General features: G+C 38.2%; 1 protein-coding gene across 5 annotated transcripts in view; it reads left to right on the forward strand.

Moving 5' to 3' along the window:
• The window catches only part of NFIB (nuclear factor I B), a 271,519-nt gene that overhangs the window by 167,289 nt on the left and 82,267 nt on the right, over positions 1-21,963 (forward strand). For all 5 annotated transcript variants that reach the window (XM_020969759.2, XM_020969760.2, XM_020969762.2 and 2 more), the window contains exon 4: positions 19,736-19,804. In XM_020969759.2, the coding sequence (XP_020825418.1) occupies positions 19,736-19,804 (69 nt within the window). The remainder of the gene's footprint in view (positions 1-19,735; positions 19,805-21,963) is intronic.

Genomic DNA, 21,963 nt, shown 5'->3' on the forward strand with positions numbered 1-21,963 from the left:
ATGATTAAAAAGGTTATACATGCACAGTAGGCCACCTGGGGGTGAAAATAATCTCCCTTCATCCCCTACTTGGCTAGCTTAAAGTAGAGATGCTAGGAAGGGCCCAAGGGAGGTAGTTATATGTTTGTATTGAGGTTTGCAAAGTACTTTCCTCACAACAACCCTGGGAGGTAGGTAGTGCAAGTATAATAGTGCCCATTTTACTGATGAGGAAACTGAGGGCTTGAAAGGATAAATGACTTTCCCAGGACCACACAGCTAGTTAAGTGCCAGCGGTAGATTTCAAGCCCAAGTCTCCTAACTCCAAAGCCTCACTCTGTTGGCACCCTATGCCAAATTGCCAAAAATGGTGATCTCTAAATAGCAATAACTTGATTTTTCTAAAATCTCTGAACAAAAGAAATGCATGTATTTCCCTGGGCCCTGAGCAAGGGAGCACATGTGATTAAATTACCTTGCGATGGCTTGCCTTTTGTGAATGTGAAATTAACCACTCAATGGGGCCACAAAAGGGGCCTCGAAGTGAACAGCCCCTTCTGCCTTGCAATGAGCTACTATTCTGGAGTCATTATCAACACCCTCATAATGTAAAGGCTTAGGTCTAGTTGTACATAAAATAAAAATATCAATTGCTGCATTTAAATTGTGAGATGGACTTAGCAGTGATCTTTTATTGAAAAAAAAAAAGCGAAAATACCAAAAACCAAAACCTCCTAGCATGTCTGACTTGCTGGTTCTTTTGGTATTTTTGTGTTCACACATTCATGCCACCTTTGGGCTATGATCATGTCAGATTTCACAACCCAACCAGCCAAGAAGCCCTGCCCGGTTCTGGGATGGGAAATGTCCAAGGAAAACCAAGGTGATCTCGGAAGTAATGTGAGTCACTCAGAAGGGGTTTTCTTCTGAGTCAGTTCTGAGCTAATGCCTCAGTGTGGTGTCCGCGGACACTGTGGTTTTGGGAAATATTCTATTTTGGCTAGAAACTTAAAATGCAGACATTGACTGCTAGTGCTTGAGAAGGATCCCGGGGCATTTTTTGCAAGGTTTATTAACAAGAGTTTCCTTACCTAGAATCCACAAGCTTCTCTCCTTGTTCTATATTTGTTCATGGTGTTTATGTGACATAGGTACTCTGAGGCTAATGCTCAGTGAATGTAGTCATTCCTGCGTGTAGTCTGTGAAATTCTTAGGATATTGGCCCTTAGAATCCCACATACACTTTTTCCCTTTACATTTTCTTTTAAGGTTTTTTGTGTATTAATTTACGAATAAAAGAGCTGTGGTAAAAAAGCACACATAAAAACTTAAGTATATTTTCAATATTCTTTATTTCATTAATGCAAAAAAAAGTTACAAATTTAATCTTGCAGATAGCCTAAACACAATAGTTTCAGAAGCAGTAGTGAGGTTACATAGTGTGCACAGAGAGCCACTGTGGGGGTAATGGTTAGGGGACTGTCATCAGAGTTAGGAGGACCTATATTCTTGTTCTGTCTCTCATAAGTAAAAGCTGTGAGGCCATGGGAAAGTCACTTAACTTCTCAATGCCCCAAGGCAACTCTGAGTTATAAGCTAGAGATGAGCTACTGATTTTCATTATTTGAAGGAATTTCCATAAGGGGAGTTCCTCATATCTTTTAAAATCACAGATCTGTAATTACTGTTGCCTTTATCAAAGAATTGGATACTGCCTTCAGAGTAACATATTTTATCCCATGTTGCAACCCATTCCAAATCATTCTAGATAGCACCCAAATCACAACTCCACACCTAAACAGTAGGTGCAATGTGGCCAAAGAGCTGGCTAGTCAGTTGATAATAAACACCTCCAAACATAGCTAGTCCAGTCCTCTGATGATAGAACACAGAATCTGTTTCCAGGCTTATATTTCTGACTTGGTTGGACCTGCTGAAGCCTGTTATTACTTTGACATAGCTTTCAAGAACTTGGACTCATTTCTATACCATAGTGAGGCATCCCAGTAGAACCTTAGCAGAACAACTCAAGAATATGATTGTTAAAGATCTAAGGAAAGAGGAAATTCCCCTGGATGTTGTCATTGTAGCTCTTTTAACCAGAGACTGATAAGTTCCCTGCCTCCTCCTTTTGACTTCCTGATTGATGTATTAGTCAGAATTAAGAGGTTTTTTTTAATAGGGAAAAATACAGTGTTTCATGATACTAAGAAGTAATTTTAAACTTTGGCATTAGACAATATACAACAGATCACAAATAGGCATTCTATTCATAAAAGCGTAAATAGAAAGACACTAAAAGACCTGGTTAAAGATTGGCAAGGACCCGACATCATAGGTAAAGCTTTTAAGTAACTTGAGAAAGAGGCCTGTGCAAGTTAGTACAGAAACCAAAGGATGTTTTCTTAAACAGGTTTTGTTTCAGAAACATTTCACTTCTAAACTTCCAAATTTTTTAAAAAAAGACTACATTTTGTAATGTTCTTAAGTTAAAACTGAGGAAGGAACTTGGAGAAGAGAAAGGTAGAGAATGAGCGAAATGTTTTGTGCACAAATTACTTTTCAAAAGCCAGAAACGGCATGTAGCCATCAGCTACTTATTTTCACAGGCAGCGTTATGGTGACTCGTTCAGTACCCGCCCCTCCAAGGTTGATGTACACAGAGCCTGGCATCATGCCCAGGATCTACAATGGCTGCAGTCTGACTATTGTAGTATTAAGTTTGGAAGAGCTTCTTCTTAGGAATGTATTCTGTCCAGAACAGGTAATGAAAGAAGATGATCTGCTCCCCCCCCAAAACTTACACCATGACTTTCCCAGCCAGTCAGTCAACAACATTAATTGTGTATCCACTGTGTACTGAGGTATGAGCTACAATGTATTGAGATGGATTGAGAAGTTGTGATACAAAAGAAATAGAAACGAGCACTGTCCTAAGAACTTTGTAATTTAGTCTGGGCTATACACATATATTAACAAAAAACCAACCAATGTAAGGACAGGCATAGTAAATGAATGTTCTTTGCAAAATGAGCATAGTACAAATCAACATTAGTTTGGATGTCTTTGAATTTCATACTTTTATTATTTCCAAAAGCATCTAAGGAGCCTTACTGACTAAAAGGCCGAGTACATTGAGGTGTCTTAGGACAAAGTAGAACAAAAACCAGCTGCAGAAAGCAGAAGTGGGTATTTTCAAGCCCCTGGGTTGAGCAGATAACAATTTACAAGGAATTTGACTTTGAGATATTTAGCAATTAGGACAAAAAGAACAGATACATTAGAGTATGTATTTTTAGTTTCTGTGAGGAAAAGAGCATACCAAAATCACCTATAAGGTGTTGGGTCTTTTTTTCCCCTGGAACCAAACTCCAACAGGAATATATCATGTGAATTATTTCATTAAGTATACAAAATGACATAGTATCTTCAACTAAATGGCACAAGGATGTTTGAAAATATCATTTTTAATGGATGCTTTATAAAGGCTCTGGGCATGTCATTAAACCATAACTAAGAGATAGCAAAATAAGATCTAAACAGTATATACAGTACAAGCATGGGATTTAAGAACATTTACAAAGCAATCTACCAAAAAGCAAACAAAAATATGAGGAAATCTTCCTTTGTTTACTGATATATGCTGTTTGTTTCATAGTCTTAAGAGCTGGTAGGACCTTAGAGATAATGTAGTCATTGCTTCTTATTTTATAGAGGAGAAAAAACTGAAACCCAGAGTAGTTAAGTAACTTTCTAATTAATAAGGATCAGAGCCAGAATTCAAACTCAAATCCTGTGATTCCAGTCTAAAAACAATAAATACTCTTTCAACTACACTGCAATCAATTATATGATTCTATTTCAAGAAGATATACATTCTCTCTCTCTCCCTCCTCTCTCTCTCTCTCTCTCTCTCTCTCTCTCTCTCTCTCTCTCTCTCTCTCTAACTAGATAATGGTGATTACATCAACGAAATTTATCTCTGTATATTATCCTTCCAGAAAAGTTAAGTTCTAGTAAATAGTGATAGTATATTTCCATATTAAGTTAAAGCAGTCAAAATGTGTGTGTGTGTGTGTGTGTGTATGTGTGTGTGTGTGTGTGTGTCTATGTGTGTTCTGTGGCCAGGAAAAAAAGAGTCAGAGAAGCAGAGTCTTTGGTTTTGGAAGGGCTTTAAGAAGTCCAAGGGAACAAACCCTGATGATGTTACTCTGCAGGCTGCATTCCACTAGTAGAAGAGGCTATAGGCTACAAGAGAAAGAGTATTAGACTTGGATTCAAAGGACCTGCATTCAAACTGATACCACCACTTACTACCTGATACCACCTTGGGCAAGTCACTTAATGTGTGTGTGGGGGGGTAGCTTGGTGGCGAAGTGAACAGAGAACTATGTAAGCTATGTAAACCTGAGAAGATCACTTAGCTCTATTTGCCTCAGTTTCCTCATCTGTAAAATGAGCTGGAGAAGAAAATGTCAAACCACTCCAGTATCTTTGCCAAGAAAACCCCAAATGAGGTTATGAAGAGTCAGACATGACTGAAATGACTGAACAGCAGCAGCAAGTGATCTCATATCCTCACAAGAACCCTGAGAGCTAGGTGCTATTATTATTCCTATTTTACACATGAGGAAACTGAGGCAGACAGAGGTTGTAACTTGCCCATCATCTCTTGTGACTTGAAGTCAGGAATAAGAAATGGAATTTAATCCATTTTCTAGCTGTGTGATTCCTCTGAGCCTGTTTCCTCATCTTTATAATGCTAGTTAACAAGCATTTATTAAGCACCTACTGTGTGCCAGGCACTACACTAAGTGCTGGGGATAAAAAAAAAAGGTAAATGACGGTTTAAGGAATTCACAGTCTAATAGTTGAAGAAACATGCAAACAGTTGCCTACAAAAAGGTTATATTCAGGGTAAATTGGAGATAAGCAGCAGAGGGAAAGTATTACCATTAAGGGAGATCAGGCAAGGTATCTTATGGAAGGTTGGATTTTAGCTTGGACTTGAAGAAAGCCTGGAAAGCCAAGGGGCAGAGATGAGGAGGGTAAGAATTCTAGGCACAGGGGACAGGCAGTGAACATGCCCTGAGTCAGAGAAGGAGTGTCTGACATGAAGAGCCACAAGGAGGCCTGAATACATGGCAGGGAGGGAAAAGATGTGAGAAGACCAGAGCTGTAGGAGGAAGCCAGATTTTATATTTTGTCCTAGAGGTGATAGGGAGCCACTGGAGTTATGGGTGGAGGGTGGGCGACATGGTCAAACCTATGTTTTGGGAAGATAACTTTGACAGCTCAGTATACTAATTAATACCTTGAATCACTGTGCTTGCCTTGATCAAGTTAAATAACTATATAAATGATGAGTTCAGGATGAGAAAGTACGGACATAGGATCATGGGTGTAGAAGGGAAATCTAAGGCCATTAGTTCACCTCCCTCATCTTATTGATGAGGAAATTGAAGCCCAGAGAGAATCTGCCAACTTTATGCCTCTTCTAAGTGACAGACACAGGATCTGGACTGTGGCCCTTTGACTCCAAATCCAGAGCTCTCTCTTCTCTATGAGTCTATACAATACTGTTGGATGGAGTATCTAACCTGATAAACTCGCAAATCAGCTAAAGTGTACGTGCACCTCCTCCCCCCACATAAGCATACACACACAAGCACACATATATGTTGGCTCACTGGTTTTGACAATACGTCATATTTCACGAGCTTAATGAAACTAATTGAAAGATATTGGTTGATAACCTTTGATGAAATTATCTATATTTTTCCTCTCATCAGTCTGTATACTGTTTATAGTATCTATGAAAAAAGAGGCAGTATGATATGATAGAAAAAGTGACTTTCAGTTAAGAGAAAAGTGAGACCTGTATTCAAATCTTGACTCTTTTATTTACTAGCAATCACTGCATGACATCTTGAGTATTATATGCAGTGTGAGTTCAGAATGAGAGCTCAATTTCACTTTATTGTATTATTAGCAAAATAGTATATTAATTTAATTTTCAAGTATTTAAGAGATGGGTAGGTCACGTAATGAGAGTGATGGACTGTGAAGAGGCAGACTAGGTGTTGCACAAAATATTAAAAGAATTTTAAGAAGACATTTAGTACATTAGAGAAGATTCATTATGGGGTCTTTATAGAAAAACATGAGTAAGCTAGATGAAATGGAAGAGCACTAGACTAACAAGGAAGGAAAGGGGGAAAAAAAGCACTTATTATGTGCCTACTGTGTGCTAGGAATTGTGCTAAGTGCCTTACAAATATTATCTCATTTGATTCTCACAACAACCCTGGGAGGTCCCTGCTATCATTTTGTCCATTTTACAGTTCAGGAAACTGAGGCAAATAGACACTAAGTGACTTGTACAGGGTCACATAACAAGTGTGTCTGAGACCAGATTTGAATTCGGGTCTTCCTGACTCCAAATCCAGGCCTCAATCCAGGATGCCACTTAGCTTCCTCTAACCCCACTCCTCAAAGAGTCGGAAGACACCGGGATCTGGTTCCTCTCTTGCCTCTGACCACAGATTAATCTCTTAATCTTGGTTAAGAGAACTCAGTTGCTAACTTTTCTCGTTTGTAAAATGGGGTTGACATTAAACCAGCTTCACAGGGTTAATGTGAAGGACAAATGAAATAATTTATGCAAAATCTTTTATAAGTGCCAGCAATTATCAAGAAAATAGGTGAAGAGGTTTACATATAGTGGGATGATTTAGTACCTATCGCCAACTTTTTCGTAATAATATCCCTTTCCACATAGGAATTTAAGATAGAAATAGGTTTAGATTTTCTACATTACTAAAATTCTTGTATCTTTTCTGGGTACTCGGTGCAGGATCTTTGTTCTTCTATATTTTCCCTGTCTGTCTATTCCTTCCTTCATTTTCATATTTACTCTATTTACAATAGGTCTAAGCTCATTATCAACATTGCTCATGGAAATAATCCTCATTTTTGTGGACATGTATGCTGTCATCCTCCTTTCCTGCTTTTTCCAAGTTCTTTACAGCACATGCTTTTGTCCACAATATCCAAGATTAAGACATGAAAAGCCACTTCATCCTCACACAAAGTTGTAGTAGAATGTCCTTATCTTCATTTACATATTTGTCTAAGACAAAACAAAGTGCATCAAGATCTAAGGGCGGAGCGATTACTTTTGGTTGGTGGGATTAGGGGAGACTAGATGGAAGATATGGCATCTGTCAGCCCTGAAAGATAGGAAGGGTTTCATCGTGGAGAGATGGGGGAAACTGCAGCATGCACTTCAGGCACAGGGTGCTGTGAAAACAAAACATGTATACCATGGCTTTGGGTCTGCTATACCAAACCCCTCATTTGAACTGATCAAATCCTCAGAAGGCAGCTGCTACAGTGAATCACAGGGTTCTGGAGGTAGTCCTGAGAAGGTTAGAAGGACATCTTTCTAATGCTATAGCTCACGAGCCCCTACTGGTGTGCTTCCCTCCATGATTATTGACTGATAACAATTAGCTAGACTTCACTAGCTTAATTGGAAAGGAACATTTACTAGATGGTTTAGAAGAGTACAAAGCATCTTCCCCCAAATCTAGGACATCTCTCTCACCATAGTTCAGGTTATGGATTCCAGCTTAGAGTGTGTATAGCAAATGGGAGAACTCACAGCTCCTGGAAGACTTTTGCTGAGACCTTCATGATCTTTCTCTAGATATAACATGGCTTTCTGCTGGGATTATTGTAGAACCTTGAATCTATCTTTCTTCACGTGTACAGTCTGGTCTTATGGCAGCTGGGTGACAAAGTGGATAGAGGGCAGGTCTTGAAGTCAGGAAGACTCATCTTTCTGAGTTCAAATCTGGCCTCAGACATTTACTAACTGTGTGACCCTGGACAAGTCACTTAACCCTGTTTGTCTCAGTTCCTCATCTGTAAATGAGCTGGAGAAGGAAATGGCAAACCACTGCAGGATCTCTGCCAAGAAAACCCCAAATGGGGTCACAAAGAGTCAGACACAACTGAAATGAATGAACAACAACAACACAGTCTGGTCTTGTCTTCCAACATAGATACTGTCCAACAAATGCTTCTAGGATGCTGATGGGAAGTCCAAAATCCTCTGAATCCTTCAACACTCATAAGGTCCTTGTCTGGTCAAGGGAGGAGTAGGAGGTTGAAGCTGAAGCTGGAGCTGATTTTCTTCTTCTCTCTCCCCTCCCTCACAGCCTGAAATTCCTTCTGACAGACTTGTTGGAAGATTTCTACCCTAAGCTTAAATCCTAATTCCAAAGTAGCTCACTGGTTGTATCCAAATTCTCTAAGATGTGACCAGATCCCTCAACTAATCCACACAGATTTCCTATGTGGTGTCATTTCACTCCCTTCACTGACTTTCAAGGACTTCTAAACTATCTTTTTTTTTTTGGTGAGGCAATCAGAATTAAAACTTGCCCAGGATCACACAGCAAGTAAGTGACTTCTAAACTATCAAGGATGCTTTATACTTAATCTAAAGCCTCTTTGATTCATGGCAAGGCCTTGTTCTCACCTACTTTATACACTTTTGATTGATTGTCCTCATCTGATAAAGGTAGCAGTTAAGGTGTACCATCTTGTCACTTGCTTTAAATGGGGTGGGGTGGGGTAATTAATTGATTGACTCAATAATCCCCTACCCTTAGAAGGGACTAGAGACAGTTCAAATGATGAGTAATATAATTTTGTTGGAGCACAAAGTATGTGTAAGACAACAATATGAGAAGATGCTAGAGAGATAGGTTAGAATCAGGTTGTAGAGGGCTTTGGATGCCAAACTAAGGCATTTAAACTTTATTCAATAGATAATGAGAAGCTGTTAAAGGCAGGGGGCTGCCATGAATAGAACCACGTATTAAGAAGTTTACTGTAGCCCTGGTATGTTGGATTGGAGTGAGGAGAACCTGGAAGCAAGGAAACCATTTAGAGTTCCGAAGTAATTCAAGTGAAAACATATAAGGGCCTGAACTTAGATGGTGGCAGCTGGGTGCGTCAGTGGATAGAGTGCTGGGCCTGAAATCAGGAAGACTCATCTTCCTGAGTTCAAATCTACCCTCAGTTGACCCTGGGCAAGTCACTTAACCCTGTTTGCCTCAGTTTCCTCATCTGTAAAATGAGCTAGAGAAGGAAATGGCCAACCCCTCCAGTATCCAGTGGCCCTAAATGGTGTCATGAGGAGTTAGACACCACTTAAACAACTGAACAACAAGAACCTAAGTGGTGCCTATGAGAATGGAAACTAAGGGTCAGAAGAGAGAAAAAGTTAACAAAGGCATTTCTTTTCTTTAAGGAAAACGTTAAGAAATAGTGTTATTCAAAGTCCTTGGTCTCACATGACCTTAAAACCTTCTCGTACTTAATCAAATTCCAAAGAGTCCTTTCCTAGTCTGAAGTCCTTGATATTATTCTTATCAAAGACCTAATTGGTTCCTATACTCAATCAGAGTCAGGAAGGAATCCTGACCCCCTAAAGTGATTAGTTGGTGATCAAACTAAGAGGAACTTTTTGATTAATCCAGTTAAGAGCAGTACCTTTTTTTTCCATCTTTGACCAGACTGATTGATTTCAGGAAGATTATTCACCCAGAGGGATGATTCGCATTTGAGTTCCTATTGTTTTATTTTAATAAATAAAAAATGCCATAATTGAGCTTTGTCAATTGTTGTATCTCTATATGGAATTGTATCTTTGTTCCCTGTGTAAAAATGTAATTTGACATGGCTTAGGTCAGAGAAACTCCTAATGAAGAGGAACGCTGCCCTTTGCTTCTCTTTTCTCTATAAGCAGCAATGCTGGGATTTTTTAATAAACAGACTCTGACAAACTTGGGCTAAAAGCAGAGTGCAGTGTTTTTCTTCCACAACAGGAATTCACAGAGAATGACAGGACTTAACACCTCATTAGCTGAGGGACTGAAAGAGAGAAGGAAGAGTCAAAATGAGACTGAGATTTCCCATCTGGGTGAGTGAGGAAAAATGGAGACAGAAAAAGGGAAATTAGAGGAAGCCGGTTTTGGGAAAAGGTGATCAATTCAGTTTTAGGCTGATGTATGTTATTCATTCTATAACACTCCCGGGAACCATTGGTTATTTTCCCCTTCAGTGTCCCTTAAGCTCAGAAGTTTTGTTTAGGAGTATAATCATTTCTAAATTAAAGCACTTTTCAAGCTGTGCTTTTAAACTAAATTATCAAGGAGTGCAAAATGTTCAATTTTCACTGAGGTAACAGAGTATCTATATTTTATTCAGGGCATGCATTTTGTTATAATTGATGTATTTTGTATATATTGGCATCAAGGCATCTACATAGATGTAGATTATATATACACAAATATAAATAATTATAAATAAGGTTCTGGTTGATGTTATTTTGCAACTGTTACACATGAAGTTATCTGAGCATTGTAGTATTAGAATAGATGTGAGAATTGAGGAGAATATGAGAATGGATGAGCTCTCTAAAGAATAGGGAGAACTTCCGAGGGATGAGGACAAAGACATTTGGGTGGAAGGGTGCTATAGATTCCACTTCTAAGTAACTGAGGTTACACGTTGAAGCTCTGAAGTGCAAGTGAACTTGGTCTTTCTTCTTTGCACATTTATAATTCAAGTTAATGGACTGCTATCCCCTCTCTCGAACAAGATGTAATTCCTTCAGGGACAGGTAGGCACCAAGTTTCATGTGTATACTGTATATAGTGAATAGCATCAAGTTCAGTGAGTGTTCTTGATAATGTTCTTGATAATTCTGGGAGGATCAGAATCATGGGCAACAAGCTCCCATAGGGCAGGAACCCTGACTTCTCTAAACTTGGCATCTTAAAGCACAAGCATCAGCATTCTTCATTCTCCTCCTCCTTCTCCTCATCTCCACTAGAACCTACCACAGTTCTGGCCTCTTCATAAATATTTGTTTTATGTTCAGATGGATTTTAGAATTGAAATACTATTTGGGATTCTCTTTTTCTACTGTCTCATTTTATAGGTGGGGAAACTGAACTTCAGAGAGATTCAGTGATTTGCTTAAGGTTGCATAGTTCATTGGTAACCAGAGTTGGGATTAAGACTCGCGTTCTCTGATGTGAGAAATCTTGTGCTGTCTTCACCATACCATAATAATAATAACTAGCATTCATATAGTGATTACTATGTCCCAGGTGCTGTGCTAAGTGATTTACTATTATTATCTCATTTGATCTTCACAACAACCCTGGGAGGTAGGTGCTATTATTATGCCCATTTTACAGATGAGGAAACCAAGGCAAATGGGTTAAATGAATTGCCCAGATCACACAGCTAGTAAGTGTCTGAAGCCAAATTTGAACTGAGGTCTTCCTAACTTTAGGCCCAGCACTGTATACACACTGTGCCACCTCGCTGCCCTATAATGAATTAAATAAATGTCGAAGTAGGCCTAAATTTAGTCTCAACTTCCAAGGCTCCGTAGCTGAGACAGATAAGGAATTTTGTAACACTTAGAACCATCTACATTGGGCACCTTGGAAGGTAATGAGATTTTTCTTACTAGAGGTGTTCAAGCAGAGGGTGGATGACTCGTCAGACGTGTTGTAGAAGTGACTCATCTACCCCAGTTGGACTATGGGACATTTAAAGTGTCTCTTTAGCTCTGAGGTTGTGTGATTGTATGATTTATAGTGTAAAATGAACATGAGATGATTAATATATTTGCTTAAAATATAGTATTAATGAAGCTAAGGTATACGGGATAATTATTTTTTCCTAGAGATTAAAACATCCACAGTCTCTGATTCTTTTACCATTGTTTTTTGAAACTATCCTTATATATAAATAATGACCCTGAAATATCTGATAATAGCAGTTCCACTCCCCTCCCTGATACCTTCCACTCTGTGGTATTTTTCTTTATTCCAGTAATGCAGAGAAAAGAGCACTGGGCCTGAAGTCAAAAAGTTCTGAATTCAAATTTGACCTCAGACACTAGCAGTTTGACCTTGGGCAAGTTCACTTAACCTCTGTTTGCCTCAGTTTCCTTAGCTGTATTATGGAGATAATAATAGTGCCTACCTCACAGAGTTGTTGTGAGGTTCAAATGTGATATTTACCAAAAAAGTGCTTAGCCACAATGCCTGGCACATAGTAGGTGCTATATAAATGCTTATCCCCTTTACTTCTATTCTTCCCTCCTATTTCCTAAGTACCACTATAAGCAATTTACTCTTGGCCCCTACTCTGTAGAAGTTTCAGACAGTCAGATCCAATTGAAGTCAGGTGTTTTTGTGAAGGAGAAGAAGAAACACAGAAAGCTCTTTGCTCTAGTCTTTCCAACCCAGGTCCGCATGCTTGTCTCTTCCTGGAGGCTGTATTTCTAGCCCCCATATAATCGCATAATCCAGAGACACTTCTTTACCCCAGAGACCCAGCCAGCATTTTAATCCAGAGTCCTTACTCCCTCTTAAGGAGTGTTTGTGTGTATGTAGAAATGTGTTCCTAGAATCCCGATTTGAAACTCTTTATGCATGTTCCCATAAAAAAATTGTTACCCTTGGAGATAAGTTTGACTAAACATACAGGATTCTGCTTCAGGTTGGTTTGCCAATGAAACATTGAAGTATGCTTCAAATAAGTTAGAGGTTTAATAGGTTTTTGTCATTACCTCTTTCGGCTTAATTTTTCTCATTTTTAATATGGGCAATAATACTGCTTTAGCTTAATTCACAGGGTTATTGTGAGTGTCAAATAAGATAATGTATGTAAAGTGTTTTATAAACTATAAATCACAGTAGAAATATCCCTAAAGTTTATTTGTTGGTTGGTTGCTTGGAATGCTGAATGTATTTGACCTTAGAGGTATAATCATTATTGAATATATTATACTGTTCTCTTTATGTTATAATTTATACCAGTATACCACATGGCAGTATAATCCCACAGTCAGAGGCAGTATGGTATAATGGAGAGTACTATGCTTGCAGCTAGGAAAGATAGAGGTTTGACTCTTGCTTCAGACACTGACTAGCTGCCTATCCATGAACAAAACATTTAATCTCTCAAAGACTCCATTTTCTTACTTGGAAAAGGGAGATAACAATACTTTTAGTGCCTGCTTCACAGGGATATTGAAAGGTTCAAAATGAGAGAATGTGTTTAGAGTGCTTTGCAAACCTTAAATGAAGGTTTGTACAGTGCTAGAAATTAAATTAAGATCCTATGACTCCAAATCAAATACACTTTTCCCTGTACCATGTTGACTCATTCTATAATTAATAATGATAAATATATATATATGTATACATACACACATATGCAAATATGTGTGTATATATAAATATACATATATACATATGTGTGTGTATATATGTATGTGTATATATATATATATATATATATATATATATATAATAACAATTCTAGTACTGCTTTTAGGAGAGAGTGGCAAGAAAACTACATGTAAATTTATAAATTACTTTTGAAATGTAAATTTTAGTGATTTCAGGCAGTTTGGATTCCTGGGTAGCTGAATTCATTCATGCATTTATGCATTCATTCAACAAACATTTCCTAAGTAACATTATAGACCATGCCCTGTGCTAAGCTACATCAAATCTGGATTGCACACTAAAAAGCAGAGATATCATCTTGCCGACAAAGGTCTATTTAGTCAAAGCTATGGTTTTTCCTAGCAATATGTGGCTGTGAGAGTTGGACTATAAGGAAAGCTGAGCACCACAAATGCTTTTGAATTGTGGTACTGGAGAAGACTTTTTCGAGTTCCTTGGAGAGCAAAGAAATCAAATCAGTCAATACTTAAAGAAATTAATTCAGGCTATTCACTGGAAAGTAAAATGCTGAAGCTTAATTACTTTTGGTCACTTAATGAGAAAACAGGACTCATTGGAAAAGATCCTGATGTTGGGAAAGATTGAAGGCAAAAGGAAAAGGGAACAGCAGAGAATGAGGTGGATAGAGGATATCATGGAAAAATGCACATGAACTTGGACAGACTTTGAGAGATAGTGGAGGATAGAAGGGCCAGGTGCTATGATGGTCCATGGAGTGTTGAAGAGTCGGACACAACTGAATGACTGAAAAACAACAGCAATAACAAAATACTAAGCTAGGCATTTGGAGAGATGCAGAGATACATAAGATAGTACCCATAAAAAAATTTTACTTTAAGCAGTGTATTACATCAGACAACTAGAAGAAGTACTTAGAACAAGCTTTACTTATGATGGGTCAATAGTGAGTGACGTGTTCCTAAATAAAGGAGATAAAAGAGCAGGACCTCCTGCCAGTGTAGATGTCTGTTTCTGAATAAGACTTGCATGTTTTCTGTTTTATACATACATATGTGTGTGTGTGTGTGTGTATTTATGTGTATGTATGTAAGGACATAGCATAGGGTCAGTGTAAGGTAGAGTAGAATAATAGAAAGAGTGGTATCTGCAGTTAGAAACTGGTGACATTAAGCAAAACCTCCCCGGGCCTTAGTTTCTCCAGCTGTAAAATGAGTGGACGATCACTTAGACTAGATGATCACTAAAATCCCTTCCAAGTCTTGATTCTGGGTTATCTTTTCCCCCTCCTAAGCCTTGTGCCTAATACCAATGTCTTTAAAATATTATATTGATAGTTTCTGTAAAAATGCATAGTTAAAATGGTACAATTTAGAAATTAATTTAAAAAATTGTGCCATGCATTGTGCTAGATGCTGAAATATATATTCAGTAGCATTCCCTGGAAGATTTTCTTGCTACAAAAATGTTCATAAAAACTAGGAACATAGTGTTTTACCTACATGCAGGAGTTAAGAATCTAATAACTGCTTTCTATAGTAGCTTGCTTTCATTTTTCCTAAAATAGAGCAAAGAAGCCTTTAAAAAGTGAATGGTATCAATCTTGATTTGGATTTTTTATGTAAATGTTTTCTGAAATTAAAATAGTGCTGATTATAATTTGAGATATTAACAGTTAAATTATGTCATTGTGTCCCTATGTCATTTACAAAAGAAGTTAAACACTGTATCAAATTCAGAGCACTGATTCACTACTGCTTTTGTAATAGCAAAAATGAAAAAGAGAAATAGGATAAATAATATAATTTAAACTGGATTTGAGATTTTTTCAGTTTGCAGTCTTCTTTTCCTACTCATTTTTTAAAAAAAGAAACCAATGTAGTAGAAATATAGCTCCAGATGGATGCAGAATCATACTTTTCCTCCTGACTGAAACTGTTGTGTAATACTATAATATAATTAATAAATACATAAATAATATAATAAATAAATACAGCAATAAATGCTCTACTTCAGCAGTGGCTTCATTTTCTTTAGATGAAAGAGTGCATTTACTGTGTGAGCATCTCCTAATTCCTTTATGGCTCTTTGGCCTGAGTGTAAGACATTTGGGTACTTTAGTAATGCCGAGCTCTTTGATTTCATTGGTAGGGGTCTTTGTGAGTTGCTGTGGCCCCAAAATTCATCATCCTCTGGCCAACCTGGTAATGATCCCCTCCAAACTTAGCTAGACTGGTTCTCAGACAGCAGACAGTCTGTCACTGGGCCATACTCAAAGCCTTTCCAGCTTGGTAAGACTTGCCAAAGCTTGTATTCCCCTGGCATCTCCTTCAAGGGCCAGGATCACTCAATGACCCTATAAAGCATTCTGACCTAATATAGGGAACTTTGCACCATCTAATCTAATTGGTCATTATAATTCTTTTGTAAGCATTCTAACAGTCTTTTTGTATAAAAGTTCTTACAAAGTATGTAGAAAAAGAAATGTTATGTTCTCAGAAATTAGGTTGAGGTGCAGGGAAGGTCTCAAATATAATTTGAACACTTATTTTTCTCCAGTAAGTTATTAGCACAAGTCTTGTGGCATTAAAATTACCTCCAGTTTTTCAGGCATTGAGGTAGATGTGAATTTGTTTTTTGTATCTTCTCCTAACTAACTGTTCAGTCTTCACATATTTCTTGTCTTGAATTCTTTCCACTATTCAAATATTACTTGTCTTGAAGAAAAAATCTTTTGACATGGTTATTTTTCTTCTTTGTAGTCAGGCACCCAATTAATGATCTACCTGCTTGCCCTCTATTTTTTTACTACCCTTTGCCATCTTAATCCTCTGCAATCTGATTTCCTTATGAGTTAAAGTTTTGATAGCTGCTTTATTTAGTTTGCTTTCATTATTCCTAAAATAGAGCAGGGAGGACTTTCTTGTTAAATCTCTCTCTTTGAATTCTCTTTAGTTTAGCACAAATGAGCACCCTTACTTTCGGAAACCCTGTTTACCTGGGACTTCTGTGATGGTGTCCTATTCTTTCTCCTCCTCTTTTCCCACAAAGTTCCTGTGACTTCGGATGATTCGCTTAATCTCTCTGGACCTCAATAAGCGAGCTGAAGCTGTTGGACTAGAGGATCTCCCTTTTAACTCTAAAATCACATGATTCAATTATTCATATAGACCTCCTACAAGCATTCCATTTTGCCAGTCTTTAGTCTCTTATTTTTTTTTCCTATGTTCTCCATCAGAAGTCCCATTTGTTTTCATGGTTATGTAGTAGACCCTGTACTCTGATAACTCTCAAGTTGTTTTTTTTTTCTCAGTCTGACATCTTAGCTGATGCTTCATATTTTTCCATCTATTTACATATGTACTTGAACTGAGTCCAAAGGAAAGCGACTAGGATGATGAAAGGAGAATGACCATGCCATACTGGGTTTAGTTGAAGCAGCTGAGAATTTTTAGGCTAAAAAAGATAACTATTGGTAGAGAATTGGGGAAAGAGGAGATACGAGCGGACCTCTTATCCTTGGCCTCGGAGGGCAGAACTGAATATAATAGATGGCAGTTTTCAAGAAGTTCACTTCGGCTTGATTTAAAGAAAACAATGACAGTTATCCTAGTGTAGAATGTATTGCTTTAGGGAGTAGGGTGTTCTACCACAGTAAGTATCTTCAGTTCAACACCGCACGGTTACTGGTGGGAGAGATTGTAGAACTGTTTCCGTTTCAGATACCCGTTGGATGCTAAGTGACCTCTGAGGTCCTTCCTGTCGCTGACCCACTCAGAAGAACGCTTAGGCCTGCGGCACTGGGCTTGTTTGCCTTCCCCCGAGCACTTTCTTTTCCCATGTGGAGACTATTGGAGGTTCCTAACTCTGCCAGTCAGATGCTATATATGCCAGAGCTTGTCATCGTAGTCCCTAGATATTAAAACCTCTCTGCGGGGTTTGGCAGTCAGACCCAGTGTATACTCAATCCCGCCAGCTGGTTGTAGGCGGGGGGCAGCTGCCTTTGTGTGATGCCTTAATTCTCACAATCCTTGTGCTCTCTAATGGAAGTTATTGTCTAGGAGGCATCTTCCCCTGAAGGCCTAAAATGTGCCCTCCGTTAGTCCGGGAATCCACACCCAGGCACTTGCTCCCCACCCCCAACTCATGCGCTGACTCATGCTTGTTTAGTTTGTACTACTAACCACTCACTTTCCATAATTCATACCAGGAGTGTCCGCTAATCCCAAATGCACACTCTATCCTCCAGAAAAATTGTGTTCTACTCCCAACATGCTCATTCTCAGACACCTAGGCCTTGACTTCCAACTGCAGCTTCTCTGTTATCAGCAGGTGTGAATTCTGACTCACTCTTTTAGCCTGATTCACTACCGTGGGCATGTGAGCCTTATTCACCTTGGTGTCCAGCTGGCGCTTCTGCAAAGTTTCTTACATTCCAACGCTGAGATTCTATTATTCGATTATAGTTACAGCTCTTCCCATAACTGTTTTCATGTTGTTGCTGAGTTGTTTTTCAGTCGCTTCCTACTCTTCATGACCCCATTTGGGGTTTTCTGTGCAAAGATGCAAGAGCGGCTTGCCATTTCTTCCTCTAGTTCATTTTACAGGTGAGGAAACTGAGGCAAACAAGGTTAAGTGACTTGCCCAGGGTCATACAGCTAGTAAGTGTTTGAGGCCAAATTTGAACTTATGAAAATAAGTCTTCTTGGTTCCAATCCCAGTGCTCTAATCACTGCACCTATTGAGCAAATTATTTTTACCACTCTGAGTTCCAATTTCTCATCTATAAAATTAGGGAGTTGTGAGCAAGGTAACCTGTGATCAAAGTTTCTAATGTCAACATTCTATGGCTACCATGGGTGAGAAGATACATAAAGACATATGACACAACTCATTTAATAAAGGAAGGCAAGTGGTACAAACAAAAGTGTTGTAAATGTTCAGGGGAGGAACTCACTTCTGATCTAAGTAAGCTGAAAAGGCATAAAGTGGCATTTTAACTGTACCTTGAAGGATGAATAGGATTTTGATAGGTAGAGGTAGTGGGGAGGGTCTTCTAGAAGAAGGGATCAGAACGATCAGAGTATGGAGAGCACAAGGCATATTTGCGGAATTTAAATTGCAGTTTGCCTAGATTAAATTAACCAAGAGGTGGAAATGAGGAGAGTTAAGGCTATAAAGTTGGTTTCTGCCAAAATATGAAAGACCTTGAATGTCATTCTAAGTCGATTAGTGCTTCTAGTATTCTGACGTGAAAATGACTTTAGCACAAAATGCCTCAGTAGTGAAGTCTAAATTATGCTGATAGTTGTGAAACTGCTACATAGTTTCAAAACAATGTTTATCAGCAATGTGTTCAAAATTCAGAAGATAACAGTATTTCTGAATTATTTACCAAAAATCAAAATCAACAGAAAATTCCCAGACATACATATGATAATAGCAAACATTTATAGAGCACTTTATGTTTTACAAAGTGCTTTATAATGCAGTACCTTACTTTATAACAACTCTGTGAGGTAGGCACTACCATTAGCCTCATTTTATAGATGAGGAAACTGAGGCAGAGAGAAGTTAAGTGATAATTGAATAGTGGTGTGTCTTTTAAACAAATCCCTACAGGGTTAAAAGACAGTTTAATGATTTTTCTTCTGTAAAGATGCTTGAAAGAAAATTACCAGGATATTTGGTAAACTCTTCAGTTCAGTGTCCACCATTTCAGTGGATCCAAGCTGTAGTGGTTCCTTTGGCAGATATTTCTAATATCTGTGCCTATCTTCATGCTGCCAGATCTTTCTCCTCATCAGCTTTTGGAATCGTTTACTCTCCTAGAATTTTGTCAGTTTTTGAGGACTCGAGTAGCTTCAAATCCCTTAAGAAACATTGCAGTCTAAACCAAGCCTTTATTCTTTGAGCAGTCCCTATCACATTCCCCATCAGGGATGTAAATCAGAGCCCTACTATTGAACCAACTAATATTTTGGGGAGATTTGAGTCCTCATGGGTCTACTCTAGACTAAGTTAAAATTCCTGGGGTAACTCTGCTCTCGGCCCAGATTGTGGGGTAGAATTCAGTCTGTGATTGAATGTCTTCCACAATGGCCAGCAGGGGTGGGACGGGTGTCGTGGTGCTCCAGTATCTGCCAGAATGGGAGTACTACTCCAGGAAGAAAGAGAATTACAGAAGAAGAGAGGGGGTAAGCCAATGACATACTTTAAAATGTGATTACTTAAATGTTAAATACAAGTTTGTCTGAACAAACTATATTTACCTCCAGAAGACTTTGAATTTGCAGAGCTTCCTGTTGTTGGCTGAAGGGAGTCTCTGTTATTGTCCTAACCACTCCTTTTTCCGCAGTTTAAGAAGTGTGAAACCATCCTGATTTCTAAACCATTCCATTACTTTCTTGCACGTGTCAATTATTTCCAATGTTCCTTTTCAGGGTACCTTGAGGATAGTTTTGTAAAATCTGGAGTCTTCAACGTGGCAGAACTTGTGAGGGTGTCCAGAAGTAAGTCATGCATTGTTTTCTTGTTATTTAACTCATGAATTTATTGAAAATGTTTCCCATTCAAAATATTAAAATCCCAGCTTGAACAAGAACAAGAACCATGCATTTTAGGTTTCTTTAAAGAGAAGGTAAAGGGAAACTTTGCTTTTCAAAAGCAAAAAAAAAATCCAAAATCAATGGATTTTTTATGAAATGAAAAATTTATTTGTCTTCCCTTTTCTAAAACACTTGTATTAAAAACAGTTAATATCAACATTGTATAGTATGCACCTAAGTCTTCTGAATTTTTGCTACTCTTTTCAACTTTTTGGCCGTTAGTGGAAACTTAATTCAAAGGAATTATGATTATTTAAATGGATATAATTATGATAACATACACATTTCCTATTGATATAGTGCCTTTTTTTTTCACTTTACTTTTCTTTAGGTATAGGACATACACTTAAGCATGCCAGGGATGGAATGCACCTAACAAAAGAAAGTATATTTGTGAGGAGATAAGGTTTTCACATGACAAGTCTCATAATAGCTAGCATTTATATATTAATTTAAGGTTGGTAATGTGCTTTATATATGTTATCTCATTTGATCCTCATAACTATCTTGGGAGCTTTATCATCCCCTTTTACAGATGAGGAAACTGAGGCAGGCAGAGGTTAAGTGACTTGCCCATTGCCACACAGTTATTTGAGGTTAGATTTGAACTCAGGTCTTCCTGACTCCGGGTTCAACACTCTAATGTTCCATCTAGCTGCCTCTATTATGAATATATGCACCAAATAGATGTATGAAGACATAGGTGTCCTTGGGTTTTTCATAGCTTTCTCTGTAAAGGTACTGTCTCTTGTTTGATTCTGATAAACATTTTTATTTAGTGGTTTTCAGCTATGAAAACTGCGAATTTTGATTATAGATCAAGATATAGTCAGTCACAAAGTTAACAAGCATTTATTGTACCCTCACTTTGTGCCAGGCACAGTGCTGATTAATTGCAGGGGTACAGAGGAGAAACAGAAAGGAAAACTTGTGGCCCATGCCTTGAAGGAATTCACATTCTATTGGGGAGACACATGCAAGAATTTGCAAATATTCGTTATAAAGATCCAAAAGATGTAAATGGCAGATAATACCAAAAGGATAACCCTAGCAGTGAGAGACATTGGGAAAGACAGATTTGGGTGGGATCTTGAAAGAAACTTGAAGTCAGGGAAGAAGTGGAGATGAGGGGGCAACTAGGTGGTGCAGTGGATAGAGCATTGGCCCTGGAGTCAAGAGAACCTGAGTTCAAATCCGGCCTCAGATACTTGACACTTACTATCTGCGTGATCCCTGGGCAAGTCACTGAACCCCATTGCCTAGCCAAAACAAACCAACAAAAAACAAAACAAAATGACAACAACAACAAAAAAGAAGTGGAGATGAGGAGGAAAAACATTTCAGGATTGGGAGGCCAGTGCTGATGGAAGGATTGGAGGGTACGTGGAGGGGAAGGTGGTGTAAAATAAGAATGGAGAGGCAGATTGGGAGCTAGGAGCAGATTGTGGAGAGCTTTGAAAGCCAAATAGAGGATTTTATATTGGCTCCTGAAAGTTGGAGGAGGGCATCATTTTCTGTGCTTTTAGGGCATTCTGAGCATTTTGACAAGTGCTTATTTTGGCATTTACATTTTACACATATTTGGTATAAAATATACTTTTTTCCCCTTTTATAGCCTCTCATTTTTGGTGAAGTGCTAATTCTCACGATCTTTTTATGGTGCTTGTAGATAAATAGTTTATCAGATAAATAGTTTATCATTGCTGCTGTTCTGATACAATCTTTGTGGCCCAATTGTTTCTAAAATTCTCAGTGCCTGAACTAAAATCTTTATAGTACAATGATAAAGTATACTGTACAGGGAAAATAGCATGGCTTAATGGAAAATATTCTGAACTTAAAGACCTGAATTCAAATGCTAGCATTTCACTGAGTCATCACGTTTCTGAATGTAGGTTACTTCATTTCTTTCCCTGAGCCTCACCAATATGTAAATTGGGGAGGATGAATTGAGATGGTATATATAAAGCATTTTGTGAACCTTAGAGTACCATATGAACATCAGCCATTATTACTAAGGCAGCGAAGTGATGAACAGGATGGAACACTAGACCTGGACTCCA

The sequence above is a fragment of the Phascolarctos cinereus genome, unplaced genomic scaffold (genome assembly GCF_003287225.1).
Source record: "Phascolarctos cinereus isolate Bilbo 61053 unplaced genomic scaffold, phaCin_HiC Scaffold_4;HRSCAF=312, whole genome shotgun sequence".
In the NCBI taxonomy this organism is placed as follows: domain Eukaryota; kingdom Metazoa; phylum Chordata; class Mammalia; order Diprotodontia; family Phascolarctidae; genus Phascolarctos; species Phascolarctos cinereus.